At 35.0% G+C, this 21,578-nt stretch overlaps 1 protein-coding gene across 19 annotated transcripts in view; it reads right to left on the reverse strand.

The window, feature by feature from the left end:
- The window catches only part of ADGRL2 (adhesion G protein-coupled receptor L2), a 204,405-nt gene that overhangs the window by 85,577 nt on the left and 97,250 nt on the right, over nt 1–21,578 (reverse strand). For all 19 annotated transcript variants that reach the window (XM_077120493.1, XM_077120492.1, XM_077120491.1 and 16 more), the window contains one exon: nt 2,444–2,657. In XM_077120493.1, coding sequence (XP_076976608.1) covers nt 2,444–2,657 — 214 coding nt within the window. The remainder of the gene's footprint in view (nt 1–2,443; nt 2,658–21,578) is intronic.

Here is a 21,578-nt window from a genome sequence, read left to right on the forward strand (position 1 = left end):
ATGAGGCAAGTATTTCAGAAATACATGCTGCATGAACGTATTAGGTACCAACGGGATGATTAAATAAATGAATGAATGAACAGGTCCGACCAACTTCTTTATAAAAAAGTTCTCTCCTAAAAACAACTATCATCTCATTCCTTTTTTTCCTTCTGAAAACTTCACAGCATTTCTCTTGTGTTGTTTATCATATTTTGCCCTATGGCATCTATATGTTTAAAGTTTATAATGTACTTTCCAACATATGATAATACTTAATAAATAAACCAATGGCATACATTATACACACTTTTTAAAGTTGATGAACTTTCTCAGTGGAGAAAGAAATAAAACTGCTCAAATTCAGTAAGGAGAAATTATAACGGCCTACATTTCAACCTAAGAATTTAGGTATTCTGTCACACCTAAAGAAACATATTTATTTTATACCATTCCAACCTTACTGAATTGTAATTTTATTAAAGTAGCTAAAGACCAATTTATAACCACTGCTGTAATTCCTTAATATAAACTACAGGGCCTTGAATAGTCAAACAATGATATCAAACTTTTTATTGTCACAAACTTGAATTTTCATGACGGTAGGCAAAAAATGTACTTAAATCTAAATTTTAAAGAAAAGATAATTCATCTTGTGTTTTACCTTTAAAGTCATCTTGGGCAAAACAGGGAATTAAAGAGAAAGGATTGGTTTGAATTATAAAGAGTAGAATCTTATTAGGATATGTTTACCCAATCTGTATAGTATTTGAAGATGATAGAAATCCCATTTACTATTCAGAAATATATTTCCCATCTTGCCTAACACATTTGTTACATTGATGGCCCACTCTTACTATTAATACTACTTCTCTAGAAAGGTAGCATTAAGAATACTGAATAAAGCTGCATCTGCTAAGAAAGAGGGCCAAAAGTTGTTTTAAACTTAAAAGGATTTATTTATTGTCCCTGAAAACAAAAAAAGAACTCAAACTCTGCAAGTGAAATCACTGCCCTACCCCCTACATGGGACATGACACCCAGGGGTGAAAGTCTCCCTGGTGACGTGGGAGATAACTCCCAGGGACAAATCCAGACCTGGCACTGTGGGATCAACAATTACATCCTGACCAAAAGGGGGGAAAGAAATGCAATTAATAAAGTATCAGTGGCAGAAAGAGTTGAAATAGAGTCGAGAGGCTACTCTGGAGGTGGCTCTTATGCAAGCTTCAGGTAGACTTTGCTACCTATCATAACCTGCCAACCCCCAACCAGGACCCTTCCAGCCAATTCTAAAGAATACCTAGGGCAATATATAAGATTCTACAAGGGTTCCAGGCACTAGAGTAACTTTCCAGAAACCTACATACAACCTCCAGATGGATTCCTGGTCCAGATAAGTCCTGAAACCTAGCCCAGCCTCTCCAGAACATCAGATAGTTCCATCTTCCTAACCCATATTAATGACAGACCCTTCCAATACCAGAAATTTAAAGAAATGTCACAGCCCAAATAACCCAAAAGAGAGGGTTGGAAAGATCAAAGGCGATGGTGGAATTATACATAGAAAATAGGACTTAACAAAATGAATATGAATGCTGAATCATTAAACTGATATCTCTTTTAGTTTCCAGTATTTTAGAGCAGCTAGAAGTAAAAACCTAAAATTGTGAAATTGTAACCCATGTCAAAGTCTGAAATATGTTCTACAACTAATTGTGGTGCTATGCTTTGAAATTTATAGCTTTTTTGTACGTATGCTATTTTTCACAAAAAAAAAGAAAGAAAAAAAGTCGATTGTGATGATAAAGTATTTAAGCCCTCTAGCCTCCTATATTCTGGAGAAACTAGAAGGAAAAATATGAGAGGATTGTATGGTAGCCCATGACAAACTCTGGGATCTGTCCTGTAACCACTTGTTGAAGAGTGCTTTGAAAGCTGTTGCTTTTTTAATTTCTTTGCTTTATACATATGTTATACCATACAATAAAAAAGTTTTAAAAAAGTGGGGGGGACTCAAGTTTAGCTTTCTTAACTTGAGTTTATTTTATTCTTTGGTTAAAAAAAAAAAAAAAAAAACAAGAAATAATTAAACCATAACCCAGACATTTAAACAGTCTTATTACAGAAAATATTTCAAAATTTTTAAGCCCTAAGAAACAATTGCATATGAAGCATTTCTTACTCTTTATTTCATGATATATGAAAGACATATCTTATATATTCCTGATGCATCATGTCAATCTGTAGAAAAATGATGCAGAGATTTGAATACTGTTAATAACTATATAATATAAAGAAGAAATCAACAGTAGTACATAAAATCCTAATTACATTAAAAAAGAAGAGACGAGAGATGGACTGTATCCATCCACTTCAGAATTATAAGTATATTATTAAATTTGGGTATAGTAGCTAATTAGGGGATATTAACACACAAAAATAAAAAGACATGAATATTTACCTTTGTGTCATAATTTTGAAGGCATCTGGGAGGTAGCAGTCTGTATTCTCCATCTGAAAAGGGTCAGCATCACAAATCTTGTCGTCTGTCCGACCATAGTTAGCACTCTCGATCATGATGACATCACTGCCTGGACATCGCAGGTCTATTGAATAACCTTCACAGGATAATTCTCGCCTAACTAATCCAAATGGTAAAGCTGCTCTGCTGAAGCCTTAAAAAAAGAGAAAGAGAGAGAGAAAGAAAGAAAATAAAATTAAGCATTCATATATGAAATAAGTTACAGCACTCTTTATGTCATGATACATAAAACCATAAGATATGTATTATATATTCCTGATACATCATATAAATCTGTTAAAATGTTGTAGAGATTTGAATATTGTTCATAATATTATAATAGAAAATAGAAATTAACAGTAGTACATACAATTATAATAATTTACTTCATAAGAAGGCATTTGAGTACTATGATTCATGTCTATACTCAAGAGATGTCATAAAGAATGTTTTTATGCATTCATGGATTTATTAAACGATTTTCTGATTCTTTATTAAGTGCCAGAAATGTAATATTGCATATTATTCTTTTATATATCTTTATTTGGACTCTTCATCTTTATAAGACATTTAAAAATTACTCTAACAAATGTTTTTGTATAACCTAGTCACAATCAGAAATTAAATGGTTTATTTTCAGTAAACCCAAAGCAAAATTAAATATTTAAGCAACCAAAAGTGACAAGATTTACAAATAGAGCCTGCAACAGCTAATCAAGAAACAATTTCCATTTGTTAAATGGAATAAAAACGCTGTTAAACACTGGCTTTACTTTCTCATTTAGAATGGCTCCACTGAGAAAGCTAAAGGTATAAGTCAAATGAAGAAGAATAAAAAGAGCACACAATTAGAAGTAGGGACATCTCTAGGGATTGTGGCAAACCTCAATTTTGGCAGGTTTTCACTAAGAAAGTTCATGGGATTATGAGAGTACTATAAGTATGTGTAAGTATTGGAGAAGAAAAAGAGAAATAAAGCTGGGAAAACAATAAATAGGCCAATCCTTTAAAGGGGATTGCTTTCCCAAAAGTTCACAAATAAACTTATTTACGTGTGTGTGAGTGTGTTCAGTTTTCCAGTTAGTCAAAGCGATGCATGGAGATCTTATACCTCTTTCATTTCCAGGATTTCTCATAAACATTTCAGAGTGGCCCTCTATTCTCAACTGGAATGGTAATCTCAAACTAGCAGAAGCTGCGGGCTGTCCCTGTTTGTCTCCTCCAGCATTTACTGCTTTTACAGACAACACTGTTGTGTATGGCTTTTCACCCTTTGCTCCAAATCAAGTCAATTCTGCCTGGCAGCAAAGCTGTTAGATTCCACATTCATTCTGCCCTGTTGAAAATACCACAATAACAGAGCTAAGGAGTGGGGTTCAGGAGGTGGGAGGAGCCCAGAAAAGAAGGCTTCAAACCTCCACTGTTCAGACTGTGAGTTCTGGCAGCTTTTCATGAATAAATGCTTCTCAATTTGTGGTTAGCCTTTGGTTAATTTCCAGAGTTCTGTAATGCCTGTTGTTGGCAATTTTATCCAGTATTTTACATGCTTTTGGAGGACAGGATTTGCCACTCTCTTCACTCTGACATTGACAGAAGTTCCTTGCAAATGCTTACTGACTATAAATCCTCAGAACTATGAAATGATATAGGTAATGAAGTTATCACCATTGTACAGAGGAGGAAAACAGGGCACATAAAGATTAAGTTGTCTGTGGTCATGCATCTAGCAAGACTGAATCAAAGTTTGAACTCCCAGCAATTTAACTCCATGGTTCATATTCTTAAATACTACTTTAATGTCTCTCTAAATGATGATGACAGTCAGTGGTAGGCTTGGGGACAACTGTCGTACAGGGCATAGTTAGTTATGATGCATGCTGCCAGTCTTGGGAGAAAAGGAGCATGACAGGAATCAGTGTGCCTGATGGTCAAGTATTCAATGAAAACGCTCATTCAACATAATCAACATAAAGAAATCCCCAAATTAAAGCCTTTTAACCATACTATTACTATGATATTTATTCTAAGCTGCATTTTCAATCCATTTCTATTTCAACAAAGGGGGGAAAAGCACCTCAACACATAAAGTGTAATCCAATCCATCTTGCAACCCTGACAATTGAAGAAAGCACTGATGGGAGGCCCTGCAAGCAAAAAAATCAATATTGCAGCTTTGTGTTGTGCAAATATGAATATTGCCAAATACTGGTGCTTAGAGTAAACTGAACTGTTTTGCTCCATTTTCTCCTCTCTGAACAAATGATTTTGAAAAGACAGTTTTCCCCCCAAGCTATAAAATGTCAAGCAGTAGCTCTCTCTGCTTTAGGCTAGTGATTGGAATAAATACCTACTGGCAACAGGTGCAGTGACATAGGACTGAAATCATTCACATTCTGGGGATAACTCCTAATAGGCAGATGTACTTCTGGATGGGAATTTGAAAGGCCAGAATTGGAATTCTATCACTGGATTTTGCATCATTTATGAGCATTCTGCAAGAAAATATGCTGCTTTTGGCAGTAAATAGTACCCTCTATTGCAAGCTTGTACTCATGCTGGGCTTCAAACAGTTAATTAGGAACACTCTACTTAGTGTTTCTATCATTGTCTCCATTCAGTCTACTCTTCGTACATTTTTATAAAATCATGTATTCCTATAAAAGTCATCTTATTAAGCTCTAATATAAAACTTCAAATTTTCTAGTACTGTTTTTCTTAATTACTTTGAACTAAACCCTGTCATGGATGCTACTTCTCATGCTGTCTGAAGGTCTCAGGAAGCACCATGCCTCTTGATTATCAGGGACCTCTATGGGACTGAGGCTGTGACTTCAAGCTCTGTTGAAACATTAACAGAGTCCATAGTCTATTACCAGTGTGGGCATATGAAATCTGTGATTTATTCTTGCTTATATATGTTAATGAGATTTCTCATTAAAATGGAAATGAGGAAAATAGTTAATGAGGAGGGGACATGATTTTAATCAGGCTAAACTTTGAGTATACAAGCTTCCAGAAAACATATTTCCAGTTCTTTTCTTTTGGGTGCATGGTCCGGGAATCGAACCTGGGTCTCCCGCATGAAAGGCAAGCATTCTACCACTGAACCTACCCGTGCACCCCATTTTTTGTTAATTAAGAATTTAGATGAAAAGAGAATGCTAACAGTAAAGTTAAATTTATTCCCCAATAATAGTTCAACTCTGTAATTCATCTCTGTATATTTATGGTATCAACTAAATAAAATTTTTAAAATCAAGACTGCATAATAAAGTTTCTTACATACTAAAATATGATATATTAAAAAGCTATTTCACATAAGTCTGCAGAATTCATTGTTGTTTTAGTTACTTACTTAGCTCCATTTAAGAAATAACTGAGTCAATCAAACCTAAGAGCATCTAATTACATGTTCATTAACATATAATTATTTTGACCTGTAAGTATTACCCAAGGAACATAAACTATGACATACAGAGATTTAAAAAAAAAAAAGAAAAACTACTCTCACCTCTAGACTTCTTTTCATGTTAAGAATAAAGAAAATAAAGGAATAAAGTGTCATTTTCCAGCATAAACACATTGGTGTTAAAACTGCAGCAATTAAAAAAAAAAAAATCCAGCAATTTGTGCATTTGTTGGTTAGCATGAAACACCAAACAAATTCTTACAGAAATACAAAATGATTGCAAGGAAAAATATTCAAACAATTTCAGATCATGTAACTACAAAATAATCAATTCAACTTCTGTGTCATTTTGCTTTAGAAGCTTTTTTGTGTCTCAGATATGTTTTAAATTATGAAATATTTCAAATGGTTATTTTTTCTAAGAACAATGTTTACAGTTTACTTATATTTTTTACAACATATTATTAAACAAAATCAATTTAAATACAAAAGGCTGTGATTTTATAGTAGGGAGCACATGCATAATTTTAAACAAACTTACAGATGCTGAAATACTAATACATTTTAAAACTCAATTATACAAACTACAAGAGAGGAAAAACTTCATCTTTAGGATTCACTAAGAGTCATAAAATTCAAGACATTTAGGAAACTCTAAGGTAAAATGTACTTTGAGAATGCCAACAGCTGTTAGGTTCAAATAGTACTACTCTTGAAAAGTCTCTCAGATATTTTAAGGAAAAAGTATGCATTATAAGTCCTTCAAACATTTTGGGATTAAATTCATTATTAGAAAGAAATTGCTCTCTCCCACTTAAAATCTACTAAATTATCTACTACTGATTAATAATTCAAGAGTACTATTAAGATATAGCAATTTTAAATGTTACAAAATACTAGCAGTTTAATACTGAACTCTAAAAGAAGAGATGCACTCACTAGTCTCAGCATATTCTATAACTTTTCTGAAATTCATAAATATAGAACACTTTACTTCTGATCTACTTTTAAAAAAAAATAGTAAATTTCACAATAACTATCAATATTAGCCTTACCACTCAGTGCCTATGTTTAAACTACTATTTCAGCACACAGGAATCTACTCACTGTTGTCTTAGGAAACAATTGCCCTTCAAGATTAAGCTCAAGGTTTCCCTGACAACGAATAGAGAGCTTTGTTGGTTTGGGTCATCTGTTTTCTTTCTTCCAATAAAAATGTCCTGAACACCTACTATGGGCCCGGTATAGCAGTGAACAAAAATAACAATGAACCCTGTGCTGGGTTATTTATATGAGGGGCTAAATCCTCCATAAAATAAGACATCATTATCTACCTTGTTCACCATAATAATTACCAAATCTAGAAAAGTGTCAGTTTATGGTGCACTGTTTATAGGGACTGTGAAATAAACATTTGCTAAATAAATGGATGTATGAATTCAATGAATGAATGAATAATTATGATCTCCCTATCACAGCATGTAAAACACATTCTTCTAAAGGTCTCTTTACTTATATCCCTCCCGTACTAGACGTGGAGCTCCGTAATAAGAAAGAATTAAATCCTATTTACTTTCTTATCCTTGGTTTCCAGCACAGTACCAGCACCTAGAAGGCATTCAATAAGTTTATTTTATTTTATTTTATTCTATACTCTAATTTCTGTACACCGTAAATGTCAAATATACCCAAGAACATAAAATGAAATTGTTGTCAATCTAAAAAGTTGTACCTTTTCTATATTAGTTTTAACATTTCTAGTTTTTAAGTATTAAGTTATACATATTATAATATATTTTATAAACAGTCCAGATGTTAATAAATAAAGAATATACACATGACAAAGATGGCTTCTTCACCTGGGTTCCCAACTCAGTGAACTTAACCATAAAATGTATCTTTAAATGAGGGATCACCTGCTAGAATTCAAAATCATTCTGGTGTTTTGGTCATTAGTTATGTAAGTGAACAGCAAAAAAAAGACTAGTAACTATTACCCCCTCTCATTTTTTTTTTCTTCTGGGAAATAGGAAACACTCTTTTTATTTATTTTATTTTCTATAACTGCTTAAAAACAGTTTAACATTTAGTAAGTTATCATCAGGAATATAACTTCATGTCATTCACAACGTACTACCAAATGAAAATTAAGTGATCTGTATAATTTATTCACAACAAAGAAAAAAGAATAAGTAACTGAACAATGTCATCAGATCCTAAGATGCAAAAATTTATTTCTACTCTACATTTATTATTTAATATAATCTACTATTTTGTGAGTTTTTAATGATCCTTCTGTTATCAGAAATTCCATTTGCTCCTGCCACCCTCACAGAGTTAGTTCTTAAAAGCAATTAAGGAAGAAGGAAAAATGCAGAAATGTGAGATTTGTTCCTGTACCTAGTGATTCACCCAAGACATGTTGGCAAAAATATTTTATTCCTTTCCTCATTTAAAGTATTCCCTAAGCAGGTCTCCCACATCAAACAGACTCAAAATTTGAATTCTACATCTTTTTGCTAGTACCTTGTTATCTTTAAACATCAACAACAGAAAATAGTCAACCAAACAAAAAATTCCTAAATCAAATTTTATTTTTAAAAAGGTACTAAACCTCACAAGAGGGACAACAATGCATGGACATGAGTTTTCCAGACTAATGAACTTTTATTAGGTAACAATGACCTCTAAAATTATAAAGAAGTTACCTGTATAACAACTGGCTTCCTCATTAAAAGCATCTACAAGGGGGCCAATTAATACCAACTCTAGATAATATTTGAGTTAACAACATTGAAACTGCACTGAAACCACCCACTCATTTCTCTTATTCCCAAGGAGAAATCCAAAGGTAATCATATTCAACCTCTGCTGACTCAAACAAGTGTCCTAGAAGGGAAAGGCATTATATACCCATAAACATTCCTCTGAAGTATTTATTTCTCACTTCAGATCTGAAAGATTAACAGAGCCTGAAACCAGTTTCAACTCTTCTCTTGACCTTTCACAAATTGTTATCCATACTAACACTTCCGCCATTTAAAAAGTGCCAGCCACTGAACCTTTTTCCTAGGGTCAAAGGCAATAATTTCATGTCTTTCTTTAAAAGGCAGCCTTTCCCTAAACCCTTCAAGGACTTCTGGAAGTTGTGGGGGCTTTTTGTTGATGTTGTTTTTTACTGAACACACTATTGAACCTAGTAGAAAGGCATCTTTTCTGCTAGGGATGAGAAGGCATTTTCCATGAGGCTTCTCAGAATCAAAAAAGAAAGAAAGAAAGCTTACTAAAGTACTTAACCACTTCTAAAAATAACTTCTGAGACACCAAAGTTGATTTTTAAAACTCCTCCTGTTTTCCCCCTAAACAATGCTTAAAATTTGTTTCTAAATTCTGTTATTGTATGTGCAGTCTTTAAAACCAAGATGTAGACTATTGCTACTAACAGTTGTGGCTGTTTCTTTATAACGGAATATCATTTTCATCTCATTAAGAGATGTAAAGATAAATTTCTAAAAGATATTTGGAGCTTGTAGGAATAACTAAAGAAGTGGGCTATAAGATAGATGAAAAAAAAATTTACTCCATTGAACATTCTTCTACTGTGATTTTCAATGAATCTTCATGGATCAATTACAAACTGCAAAATGCCATAATGAGTGAGACCAAATACAGAGTGAGTCAACTTTGTTCATTGTTAAACTCTTTGAACTTCACCTTGAAATGCAATGGAGGCAAACTCAAAATAATCAAACACACCTAAAGGTAAAATAGCATTTTTAACATCATCTTTTGCTAACCCCTTTGGCAACTCCACCTAAAGACATTCATTGCTTTGTTACACATTACATATTTGCATTCTTAGCACATTCTAATTGCTCCATTAGACTATTCTGGAATTACCGGAAGAAGCTAACATTATTCAAGTTAGAGGCAACTCCACTACTTCAATAAACTAGAGAAAGTGCACTCATTGGTAAAAGCCCTCCCCCCTAAAGCAAAGAAATGACTTATAAGGAATAACTATAACCAAAAATAACTACAGTATTTTGAAGATTTTAAAATTATTATTTAATGACAATAATGACTTTTATTTCAGGATTGGTTTTGATGCTGTTTTTGTGTTTCTGATGTTAAGTTCTGATCTATTTTTAATGAAAGATGAGGATTTAAAGAACAAACTCAAGTGATTTTTAAATATGCGTCAGCAGGACTTTCAGGGAGGGTAGGAGGGAAGGAGAGAGAGAGAGAGATTTAATCTGACATCGTAAAGTTTAAAAATGTTGCCTAAAAATGAAAAAATAGTGATTTGTTTTTGTTTTTTGGAGAGCTAAACTATACCTTTTCTTGTATTTATCCACCAAACTGAACAAGTGTGGATCCGCACAGTAGCAGATCCAACAAACAGGTTCTGCCCCTACATACCACTGTCTTCATACATGCTTCCTACAAATACCAATAGTGCAAAGGCAACTGGGAAAGTCCAACAAATAAAACAAGGAGCAGTAAAAAAGACTCATAGGAGCCCTGTTCGAGCGAGTCTAGTTATGCCCTGGTGTAATGTTCGATATAAACTTCTTTTATACTTTAAATGTTAATTTAAATAAAGTATTTTAAATTAAAATACTTTTACTTTACTTTCATCTTTATGAAGTTGTGGTCACCAGGTTTTAAAAGTTTGGTTACTCTTCCAACAAAATAAAAAGAAAAGCTTTATAAGAATCTCCAAAAAAAAAAAAAAAAGTTTCTTATCACAAAATGAGAGTTAAGTTTAGATGAATTTGATTCATAGTGACAACAGGTACTCTTAAGAAAATTACATCTTCCAAGTCTGCAAAGCATTATGACTAAGTCCTGCTTAGGAGCAAGAACCTGTCTTTTTCATGGTAGTGTGCACTCAGTGCCTGGTATATAGAAGTGAAAGAACTGAGCTTTGAAAAATACATATGATTTTGAATTCTAGTTCTGCCATTTACTAACATGGCAACATTTAAACAAGTTTCCTTACAAATGAGCTTTAGCTTCTCAATAAAAGCTGAGATATTATTAGTACAGATGATAGTAATGTATAGTAGGTGCTCAAAATGTTCTACAAACAAAATTTAAGTCTGTGTCTACAAGCTCTACAGGGCTTGGCTGCTGTTCTTTTGTATGAATTATGAGCTAAGAATGTCTTATATTTTTAAATAGTTGGGGGGTAAGTTGGAGTAAAACAAAAGAACAAAAAATAGTTCAGGACATGTGAAAATTACATGAAATTAGGATTTCAAAGTCCATATCGGAGTTTTAAATTTTGTTAACGAAAAATTCGTGGATATTGATTTTCTTTCTTGTTATACAAACAATCTACATAACCTTCATGATTTTGCCTCTTGGCCTGCAAAGCTTAAAAAATACTATCTGGGCATTAACAAAAAAGTTTGCTGATTACTGCTATAAATCATATAGAAAAATCAGTGAATGGACTATACTTTCTTCCTCTTCTCAGTGGTTGTTTTGATACTAAGTAGAAACAGATTAAAAATAGAACAACATGACTCTTGTGGTTCAAGTTTATCACAGAGCTAATTACACAAGGATAAACAAAATCTTCAGAACTAGTTTTCTGCTTGTAAAACATTAAGGTGGGGGCGGTAGTATAACTATATGGATGCTCCCATTTAAAAAATGTTTCCTTTAAATCATACTACCCTTAATATATTAATTTAATAATCTGTACAGATATTATTGAGCCCAAACTACTTAAATCTGAAGTGTTTGGTTATAAAATGGGTAACAGTTTTCTACCAAACATAATTCTGGGCAAGAAGTCTCCTGACTTGGCATTCCTTCTCTATCCTTTAAGAGCTCATGACATCGGACAAACCACCTCAAATATCAGTGTCCTAGTTTCTCCATTTGAAAAATAGGTATGACTTTAATAATTCACAGTGCTGCTACAAAGTTTTATGGATAGCAAAAAGTACTCTAAAATCCACTACCTAAGTAAAAACTAAAATTCATTAGAAATTGAGACAAAACATATATATATCAGATACACTTATCAACTTCCCTGAAATACTAAGTTCTGGTCATAAAAGACTTTAAAATATAAATGGGTTAACTAACTTCACTGTTGGAACAAGAAAATATGGGTAAATCTGATCTCAAAACTGCAATATATTCCTTTTCATAAAATAAAAGCCATCAAAGAAAAGAACAATCAATCTCAATCTGAAGCATTCTGTACACTGAAAAGCACTGTAAGAAACTAAACACAAAAGAGTTAACCAAGATAAACTAAACAGCAAAAGATTAAATACTTCATACAAAAAGTACTTACAAATGAACAGAAAACCAATTTCAAAATAGGTTAAGTAAAAATAGGAAAATAGGATAAATATAAGTAGCTGACAAATACATAAAATGCTCAATTGGTAAAGAATAAAAAGAAAGCAAAAAATAAAAATCTGGTGACATTCTCTCCTATCCAATTATCAAACACTTATTTATTTGGTTATGGTAAAATAAGATAACTTCCTATATTTCCTAGGGACTACAAACTGGTACCATCTTTCTGAAAATAAAAGATGCAAAAACATCTCGTTCAGATAGGATACAAAAAGTTGGCAAATATTTAGATGGAAAAAAAACTGGGGTAAATACCTAAATAGAGTTTTTAAAAGTTTATCAATAAAATGTAGAGATACAAGCACAAAACATATTTTCAAGTAATATTTAGTGATATGGGAATATGTTCCCAGAGAAGTACACAAGAGAATTACAAATCTACTTCAATATCCATATGCACAGAAAAGGAAACAAAACAAAAAATTATTTTGACACAGCAGGAACCAGTTCATCTAATCAAGTGGGTCCAGTAATCAGAAAGCTCATGAGAACTGGCCACAATAAACCTGAGGTACAAAAAAGCAGAACTTGGGTAGGTAGGCAAACAAAATGGCACTTGGCACAGGTGGGGGGAAAGGTGAAAAGGAAATCTTGTCCCTTTTACGGGGATGATCTAGACATGCAGCATCACCCATCCTGAGGACTGAAGTGATACGTTTTCCTTGGTTAAGGAATTAATGTGTATTAGATGCCCACCTGGACATGGAGACCCTGACAGCTTTTTCAAAGTTTGCATATATCCTTACTGTCTATACTTCATTTCCTTCACTGCATCTGAGATATATTTCCCTTGGATAACTTTTGTTTCAAAATACATTTATTCAATAAGTAGAGAAGCATTTTGCTAAAGCAGGGGCCTTTTTCCTACAGACTCAATCTGTTTTCCTACTCTCGATTCATAATTACTTTCTTGCCATTTGTTCTCAACCTCCCTCAACTTAATCCAGGCTTCTTCCCAGTATGTACCATGGCCAGCACTTTGCTGTTGGCAGTGTTAACTGCTGAAAGGTGGATGAATGAACTATTTTACTGGAAATAAACTATTTATATAAAACAAGAAGCAAAGGCTTCCTGTGGCACCAAGGGGCTATATAGAAAATTCTAGTAATTTACTGAAATGTACAAAGTTCATCCATTTACACTATGGAATTGAGGCTTAAATCATTTGTTCCTGGTAATTTTCTTCACACTATTTTCCCCATCTGGAATTCCCTCTTCTATGTTCATGTATAACCATTACCCCCTTTCTGCGGGGTTCAAGAATTACCTCCCCCATGTTTGTGTTTCTTTCTTGTCATATATTTTTTTTAATTAAAAATTAATAATTTTTTTTTAATCTATAAAGAATTACGACTTCCTGGAAGATGGCGGCTTAGTAAGACGCACGGATCTTAGTTTCTTCTCCAGGACACCTACTAGGGGAGTAGAAACGATACAGAAAGCGCCCAAAGCCACAACAGAGATAAAAAAGACAGCGTACCCCATCCTGGAACGGCTGGCTGGCTGAGAGAAGCAGCTCGGGTGAGATCGCCGAGGCGCGCGGGCCTTACCGGGCGGGGTGGCAAGCGGCCGGAGTTACTCCCTTCCCCCTTCCCGGGCCGGCTGGGAGAATTGGAGAGGCGGTCCCCTGAAACAAAGACGGCTGGCGCCCACACCACGCGCAGCCCCCGGACCAACTGAGAGAATTGGATCGGAAACCCCCAGGCCGCGGAGAACGGTGACGGGTGGGGGAGGCCCCTTCCAAACCCGTGACTCCCGGGGAACGTGCACTCTCTCGGGCGGGCCACTGCCGCTGGCGCCCTCCCGCCACGCTTGTTGCCCAGGGCCGACTAGGAAATTCGGACGGGCTCTTTCCCTGGCTGCGGCGACCAGCAACCCTCCCTGCGTTCGGACCCCGGGCCGGCTCAAGCCGTTTCGGCTAGCGAACCCCCAGGACGGCGAGAGTTTTCCAAAGTTTAAGGTCCCACAGCACCTTTTACTGGTGGGACCCGCAGACAAACGGGTGCCACGAGCGCCACCTACTGGGCAGGATAAGAAAAACAGAACCCAGAGATTTCACAGAACAATCTTACAACCTTGTTGGCTCCAACACCAAGAGAAATCTGAATAAATGCCCAGACGCCAGCAGCAGAAGATAACTGTCCACGCTCAAAAGATTGAGAATATGGCTCAGTCAAAGGAACAAACCAATAGCTCAAATGAGACACAAGAGCTGAGACAACTAATGCTGAATATACGAACAGAAATGGAAAACCTCTTCAAAAATGAAATCGATAAATTGAGGGAGGACATGAAGAGGACATGGGCTGAACATAAAGAAGAAATAGAAAAACTGAAAAAACAAATCGCAGAACTTATGGAAGTGAAGGATAAAGTAGCAAACATAGGAAAAAATAATGGATAGCTACAATGATAGATTTAAAGAGACAGAAGATAGAATTAGTGATTTGGAGGATGGAACATCTGAATTCCAAAAAGAAACAGAAACTATAGGGAAAAGAATGGAAAAATTTGAACAGGGTATCAGGGAACTCAAGGACAATATGAACCGCACAAATATACGTGTTGTGGGTGTCCCAGAAGGAGAAGAGAAGGGAAAAGGAGGAGAAAAACTAATGGAAGAAATTATCACTGAAAATTTCCCAACTCTTATGAAAGACCTAAAATTACAGATCCAAGAAGTGCAGCGCACCCCAAAGAGATTAGACCCAAATAGGCGTTCTCCAAGACACTTACTAGTTAGAATGTCAGAGGTCAAAGAGAAAGAGAAGATCTTGAAAGCAGCAAGAGAAAAACAATCCATTACATACAAGGGAAACCCAATAAGACTTTGTGTAGATTTCTCAGCAGAAACCATGGAAGCTAGAAGACAGTGGGATGATATATTTAAAATACTAAAAGAGAAAAACTGCCAACCAAGACTCCTATATCCAGCAAAATTATCCTTCAAAAATGAGGGAGAAATTAAAACATTCTCAGACAAAAAGTCACTGAAAGAATTTGTGACCAAGAGACCAGCTCTGCAAGAAATACTAAAGGGAGCACTAGAGTCAGATACAAAAAGACAGAAGAGAGAGATATGGAAAAGAGTGTAGAAAGAAGGAAAATCAGATATGATATATATAATACAAAAGGCAAAATGTTAGAGGAAAATATTATCCAAACAGTAATAACACTAAATGTCAATGGACTGAATTCCCCAATCAAAAGACATAGATTGGCAGAATGGATTAAAAAACAGGATCCTTCTATATGCTGTCTACAGGAAACACATCTTAGACCCAAAGATAAACATAGGTTGAAAGTGAAAGGTTGGGAAAAGATATTTCATGCAAATAACAACCAGAAAAGAGCAGGAGTGGCTATACTAATATCCAACAAATTAGACTTCAAATGTAAAACAGTTAAAAGAGACAAAGAAGGACACTATATACTAATAAAAGGAACAATTAAACAAGAAGACATAACAATCATAAATATTTACGCACCGAATCAGAATGCCCCAAAATACGTGAGGAATATACTGCAAACATTGAAAAGGGAAATAGACTCATATACCATAATAGTTGGAGACTTCAACTCACCACTCTCATCAAGGGACAGAACATCTAGACAGAGGATCAACAAAGAAATAGAGAATCTGAATATTACTATAAATGAACTAGACTTAATAGACATTTATAGGACATTACATCCCACAACAGCAGGATACACCTTTTTCTCAAGTGCTCATGGATCATTCTCAAAGATAGACCATATGCTGGGTCACAAAGCAAGTCTTAACAAATTTAAAAAGATTGAAATCTTACACAACACTTTCTCGGACCATAAAGGAATGATGTTGGAAATCAATAATAGGCAGAGTGCCAGAAAATTCACAAATACGTGGAGGCTCAACAACACACTCCTAAACAACGACTGGGTCAAAGAAGAAATTGCAAGGGAAATTAGCAAATACCTCGAGGCGAATGAAAATGAAAACACAACATATCAAAACTTATGGGACGCAGCAAAGGCAGTGCTAAGAGGGAAATTTATTGCTCTAAATGCCTATATCAGAAAAGAAGAAAAGGCAAAAATTCAGGAATTAACTATCCATTTGGAAGAACTGGAGAAAGAACAGCAAACTAATCCCAAAGCAAGCAAAAGGAAAGAAATAACAAAGATTAGAGCACAAATAAATGAAATTGAAAACATGAAAACAATAGAGAATATCAATAAGGCCAGAAGTTGGTTCTATGAGAAAATCAATAAGATTGATGGCCCCTTAGCAAGATTGACAAAAAGAAGAAGAGAGAGGATGCAAATAAATAAGATCAGAAATGGAAGAGGAGACATAACTACTGACCTCACAGAAATAAAGGAGGTAATAACAGGATACTATGAACAACTTTATGCTAATAAATACAACAATTTAGAGGAAATGGACGGGTTCCTGGAAAGACATGAACAACCAACTTTGACTCAAGAAGACATAGATGACTTCAACAAACCAATCACAAGTAAAGAAATTGAATTAGTCATTCAAAAGCTTCCTAAAAAGAAAAGTCCAGGACCAGATGGCTTCACATGTGAATTCTACCAAACGTTCCAGAAAGAATTAGTACCAATTCTCTTCAAACTCTTCAAAAAAATCGAAGTGGAGGGAAAACTACCTAATTCATTCTATGAAGCCAACATCACCCTCATACCAAAACCAGGCAAAGATATTACAAAAAAAGAAAACTACAGACCAATCTCTCTAATGAATACAGATGCAAAAATCCTCAATAAAATTCTAGCAAATCGTATCCAACAGCACATTAAAAGAATTATACATCATGACCAAGTAGGATTCATCCCAGGTATGCAAGGATGGTTCAACATAAGAAAATCAATTAATGTAATACACCATATCAACAAATCAAAGCAGAAAAATCACATGATCATCTCAATTGATGCAGAGAAGGCATTCGACAAGATTCAACATCCTTTCCTGTTGAAAACACTTCAAAAGATAGGAATACAAGGGAACTTCCTTAAAATGATAGAGGGAATATATGAAAAACCCACAGCTAATATCATCCTCAATGGGGAAAAATTGAAAACTTTCCCCCTAAGATCAGGAACAAGACAAGGATGTCCACTATCACCACTATTATTCAACATTGTGTTGGAGGTTCTAGCCAGAGCAATTAGACAAGAAAAAGAAATACAAGGCATCAAAATTGGAAAGGAAGAAGTAAAACTATCACTGTTTGCAGACGATATGATACTATACGTCGAAAACCCGGAAAAATCCACAACAAAACTACTAGAGCTAATAAATGAGTACAGCAAAGTAGCAGGTTACAAGATCAACATTCAAAAATCTGTAGCATTTCTATACACTAGTAATGAACAAGCTGAGGGGGAAATCAAGAAACGAATCCCATTTACAATTGCAACTAAAAGAATAAAATACCTAGGAATAAATTTAACTAAAGAGACAAAAAACCTATATAAAGAAAACTACAAAAAACTGCTAAAAGAAATCACAGAAGACCTAAATAGATGGAAGGGCATACCGTGTTCATGGATTGGAAGACTAAATATAGTTAAGATGTCAATCCTACCTAAATTGATTTACAGATTCAATGCAATACCAATCAAAATCCCAACAACTTATTTTTCAGAAATAGAAAAACCAATAAGCAAATTTATCTGGAAGGGCAGGGTGCCCCGAATTGCTAAAAACCTCTTGAGGAAAAAAAACGAAGCTGGAGGTCTCGCGCTGCCTGACTTTAAGGCATATTATGAAGCCACAGTGGTCAAAACAGCATGGTATTGGCATAAAGATAGATATATCGACCAATGGAATCGAATAGAGTGCTCAGATATAGACCCTCTCATCTATGGACATTTGATCTTTGATAAGGCAGTCAAGCCAACTCACCTGGGACAGAGCAGTCTCTTCAATAAATGGTGCCTAGAGAACTGGATATCCATATGCAAAAGAATGAAAGAAGACCCATCTCTCACACCCTATACAAAAGTTAACTCAAAATGGATCAAAGATCTAAACATTAGGTCTAAGACCATAAAACAGTTAGAGGAAAATGTTGGGAGATATCTTATGGATCTTACAACTGGAGGCGGTTTTATGGACCTTAAACCTAAAGCAAGAGCACTGAAGAAGGAAATAAATAAATGGGAACTCCTCAAAATTAAACACTTTTGTGCATCAAAGAACTTCATCAAGAAAGTAGAAAGACAGCCTACACAATGGGAGACAATATTTGGAAATGATATATCAGATAAAGGTCTAGTATCCAGAATTTATAAAGAGATTGTTCATCTCAACAACAAAAAGACAGCCAACCCAATTACAAAATGGGAAAAAGACTTGAACAGACACCTCTCAGAAGAGGAAATATGGATGGCCAAGAGGCACATGAAGAGATGCTCAATGTCCCTGGCCATTAGAGAAATGCAAATCAAAACCACAATGAGATATCATCTCACACCCACCAGAATGGCCATTATCAACAAAACAGAAAATGACAAGTGCTGGAGAGGATGCGGAGAAAGAGGCACACTTATCCACTGTTGGTGGGAATGTCAAAGGGTGCAACCACTGTGGAAGGCAGTTTGGCGGTTCCTCAAAAAGCTGAATATAGAACTGCCATACGACCCAGCAATACCATTGCTAGGTATCTACTCAAAGGACTTAAGGGCAAAGACACAAACGGACATTTGCACACCAATGTTTATAGCAGCATTATTTACAATTGCAAAGAGATGGAAACAGCCAAAATCTCCTTCAACAGAAGAGTGGCTAAACAAACTGTGGTATATACATACGATGGAATATTATGCAGCTTTAAGACAAGATAAACTTATGAACCATGTAATAACATGGATGGACCTAGAGAATATTATGCTGAGTGAATCCAGCCAAAAACTAAAGGACAAATACTGTATGGTCCCACTGATGTGAACGGACATTCGAGAATAAACTTGAAATATGTCATTGGTAACAGAGTTCAGCAGGAGTTAGAAACAGGGTAAGACAATGGGTAATTGAAGCTGAAGGGATACAGACTGTGCAACAGGACTAGATACAAAAACTCAAAAATGGACAGCACAATAATACCTAATTGTAAAGTAATCATGTTAAAACACTGAATGAAGCTGCATCTGAGCTATAGGTTTTTGTTTTGTTTTGTGTTGTTTTGTTTTGATTTTACTATTATTACTTTTATTTTTTTCTCTATATTAACATTCTATATCTTTTTCGGTTATGTTGCTAGTTCTTCTAAACCAATGCAAATGTACTAAGAAATGATGATCATACATCTATGTGATGATGTTAAGAATTAATGATTGCATGTGTAGAATGGTATGATCTCTAAATGTTGGGTTAATTTCTTTTTTTCCGTTAATTAAAAAAAAAAAAAAAAGAGAAGGGATAATTGGAGATGAAGGGATACAGACTGTACAACGGGACTGGATATAAAAACTCAGAAATGGACAGCACAATACTACCCAATTGTAATGCAATTATGTTAAAACACTGAATGAAGCTGCATGTGAGGTATAGGTTTTTTGTTTTTGTTTTTTTTGTTTTTTTTCTTTCTATTATTGTTTTAATTCTTATTCTGTTGTCTTTTTATTTCTTTTTCTAAATCGATGCAAATGTACTAAGAAATGATGAATATGCAACTATGTGATGTTATTAAGAATTACTGATTGTACATGTAGATTGGAATGATTTCTAATTGTTTTGTTAATTCTTTTTTTAATTAATAAAAAAAAAATTCTATAAAAAAAAAAAAAAAAAGAATTACCTCCCCCTTAGAGCCTTCCCTAGCAAAAGAAAACACAGTAAGCAACTGTCATGAAACTATTAAAAGGCACTCAAGTCAGAGACAGGATGACACATTTTGCACTTACACAAATTATTTGCACAAGTCCTCCCAAAACACAATGCTACATTTCTCAATGAGAAATAATTTATTCCCAAAAGAAATGAGCAAAGAAGGGGAGACTTGTTATCATAGCGATGGATGTGCACCATTCTTCTATACTGTCTTACTGAAAAAGCAAAATGTACAACCAGCACATCTAAATCCTTAGGATGCCCCAAGAATGCAGAGGGAAAGGACCAGGCGTGCCCTTATTGAGATGTTCTTTCCATTTCCTAGGTAATGTTGATTTCTGACTCCTGATATTAACTTTGTTCTGCTCTGAAACAGTCTTCTTAAAATTTGTCAACAAATAAACCTATAGAAAGTATCCACACTTATTCTACAGCCTGGCTAATGTGCTTAGTTCCAATGTGCTTTAAAACCTACCTTTTGGCTGCACATGTATTTTGAAAGTCTTAGTCTTTTGGAACATGAAGTCTTATTTCTGAGAACTTTTTAACCACTATGCCACTTTGCAAAATGAACACTGTTCAGTACAGACCATCTAGGTTTGAGCCTGGGTTCTCTTTTATTAGCTGAGTGATTTTGCTCAGGGGCCCAACTCTTTATTTCAGTTTTCCTATCTGTAAAGTTGGGGAAAATAATATCCCCTGTCATACAGGGTTTTGTGAGGATTTCATAAAATCACACAGAACATGCTTGCAACTTTGCAAATACTCAACTTTGATGGTATACTTTCCTTAAAAAGTGGTGCATTTGTCCTCCAAGGGGATACACCTTGGAGGCCAGTGTGATGGTTCCACTGACAGACAGGGGTGCATTTGCATAAGATCCTTATTTATATATACTGAGCAACGGGATTGCATGAAATCCCGTTGCTCAGTATATACCTAGAGGAACTGAGAATGGGGACACGAATGGACATTTGCACACTTGTATCAATGGCAGCGGTGTTCCCAATCCACAATGGATGGTGGTGGCCTAAGGGTACAACGACTGAGGAATGGAAAGGGAACTGTGGGTTAGACATACAACGGACTACTGACCAGCCCCAAGAAGGAATGATGTTATGAGACATATGACTAGGTGAATGAACCTTAAGGACTGTATGTTAAATGAAATACCAGAAACAAAAAGAGAAATATTATCATACCTCATTCATACGGACTAACTATAATATAAAAACTCGGTGAAGTGAAGTCAAGGGCATGGGTTATCACGTTGGGGCCTATTGTAAAGGTTCCTAGATAATAAGCTCCTGGAGCAGTCACATATATTCACAACTTGTAACTGTTACTTCTAAATTCTGAGATACTAAGCTGCTTATTTATACCCTGGTTGTTCCCAGAAATTTCGAGTATTTATGTGACACCTGAGACTCAGAGCTCTA

This window comes from Tamandua tetradactyla, chromosome 11, assembly GCF_023851605.1.
Source record: "Tamandua tetradactyla isolate mTamTet1 chromosome 11, mTamTet1.pri, whole genome shotgun sequence".
NCBI lineage: Eukaryota > Metazoa > Chordata > Mammalia > Pilosa > Myrmecophagidae > Tamandua > Tamandua tetradactyla.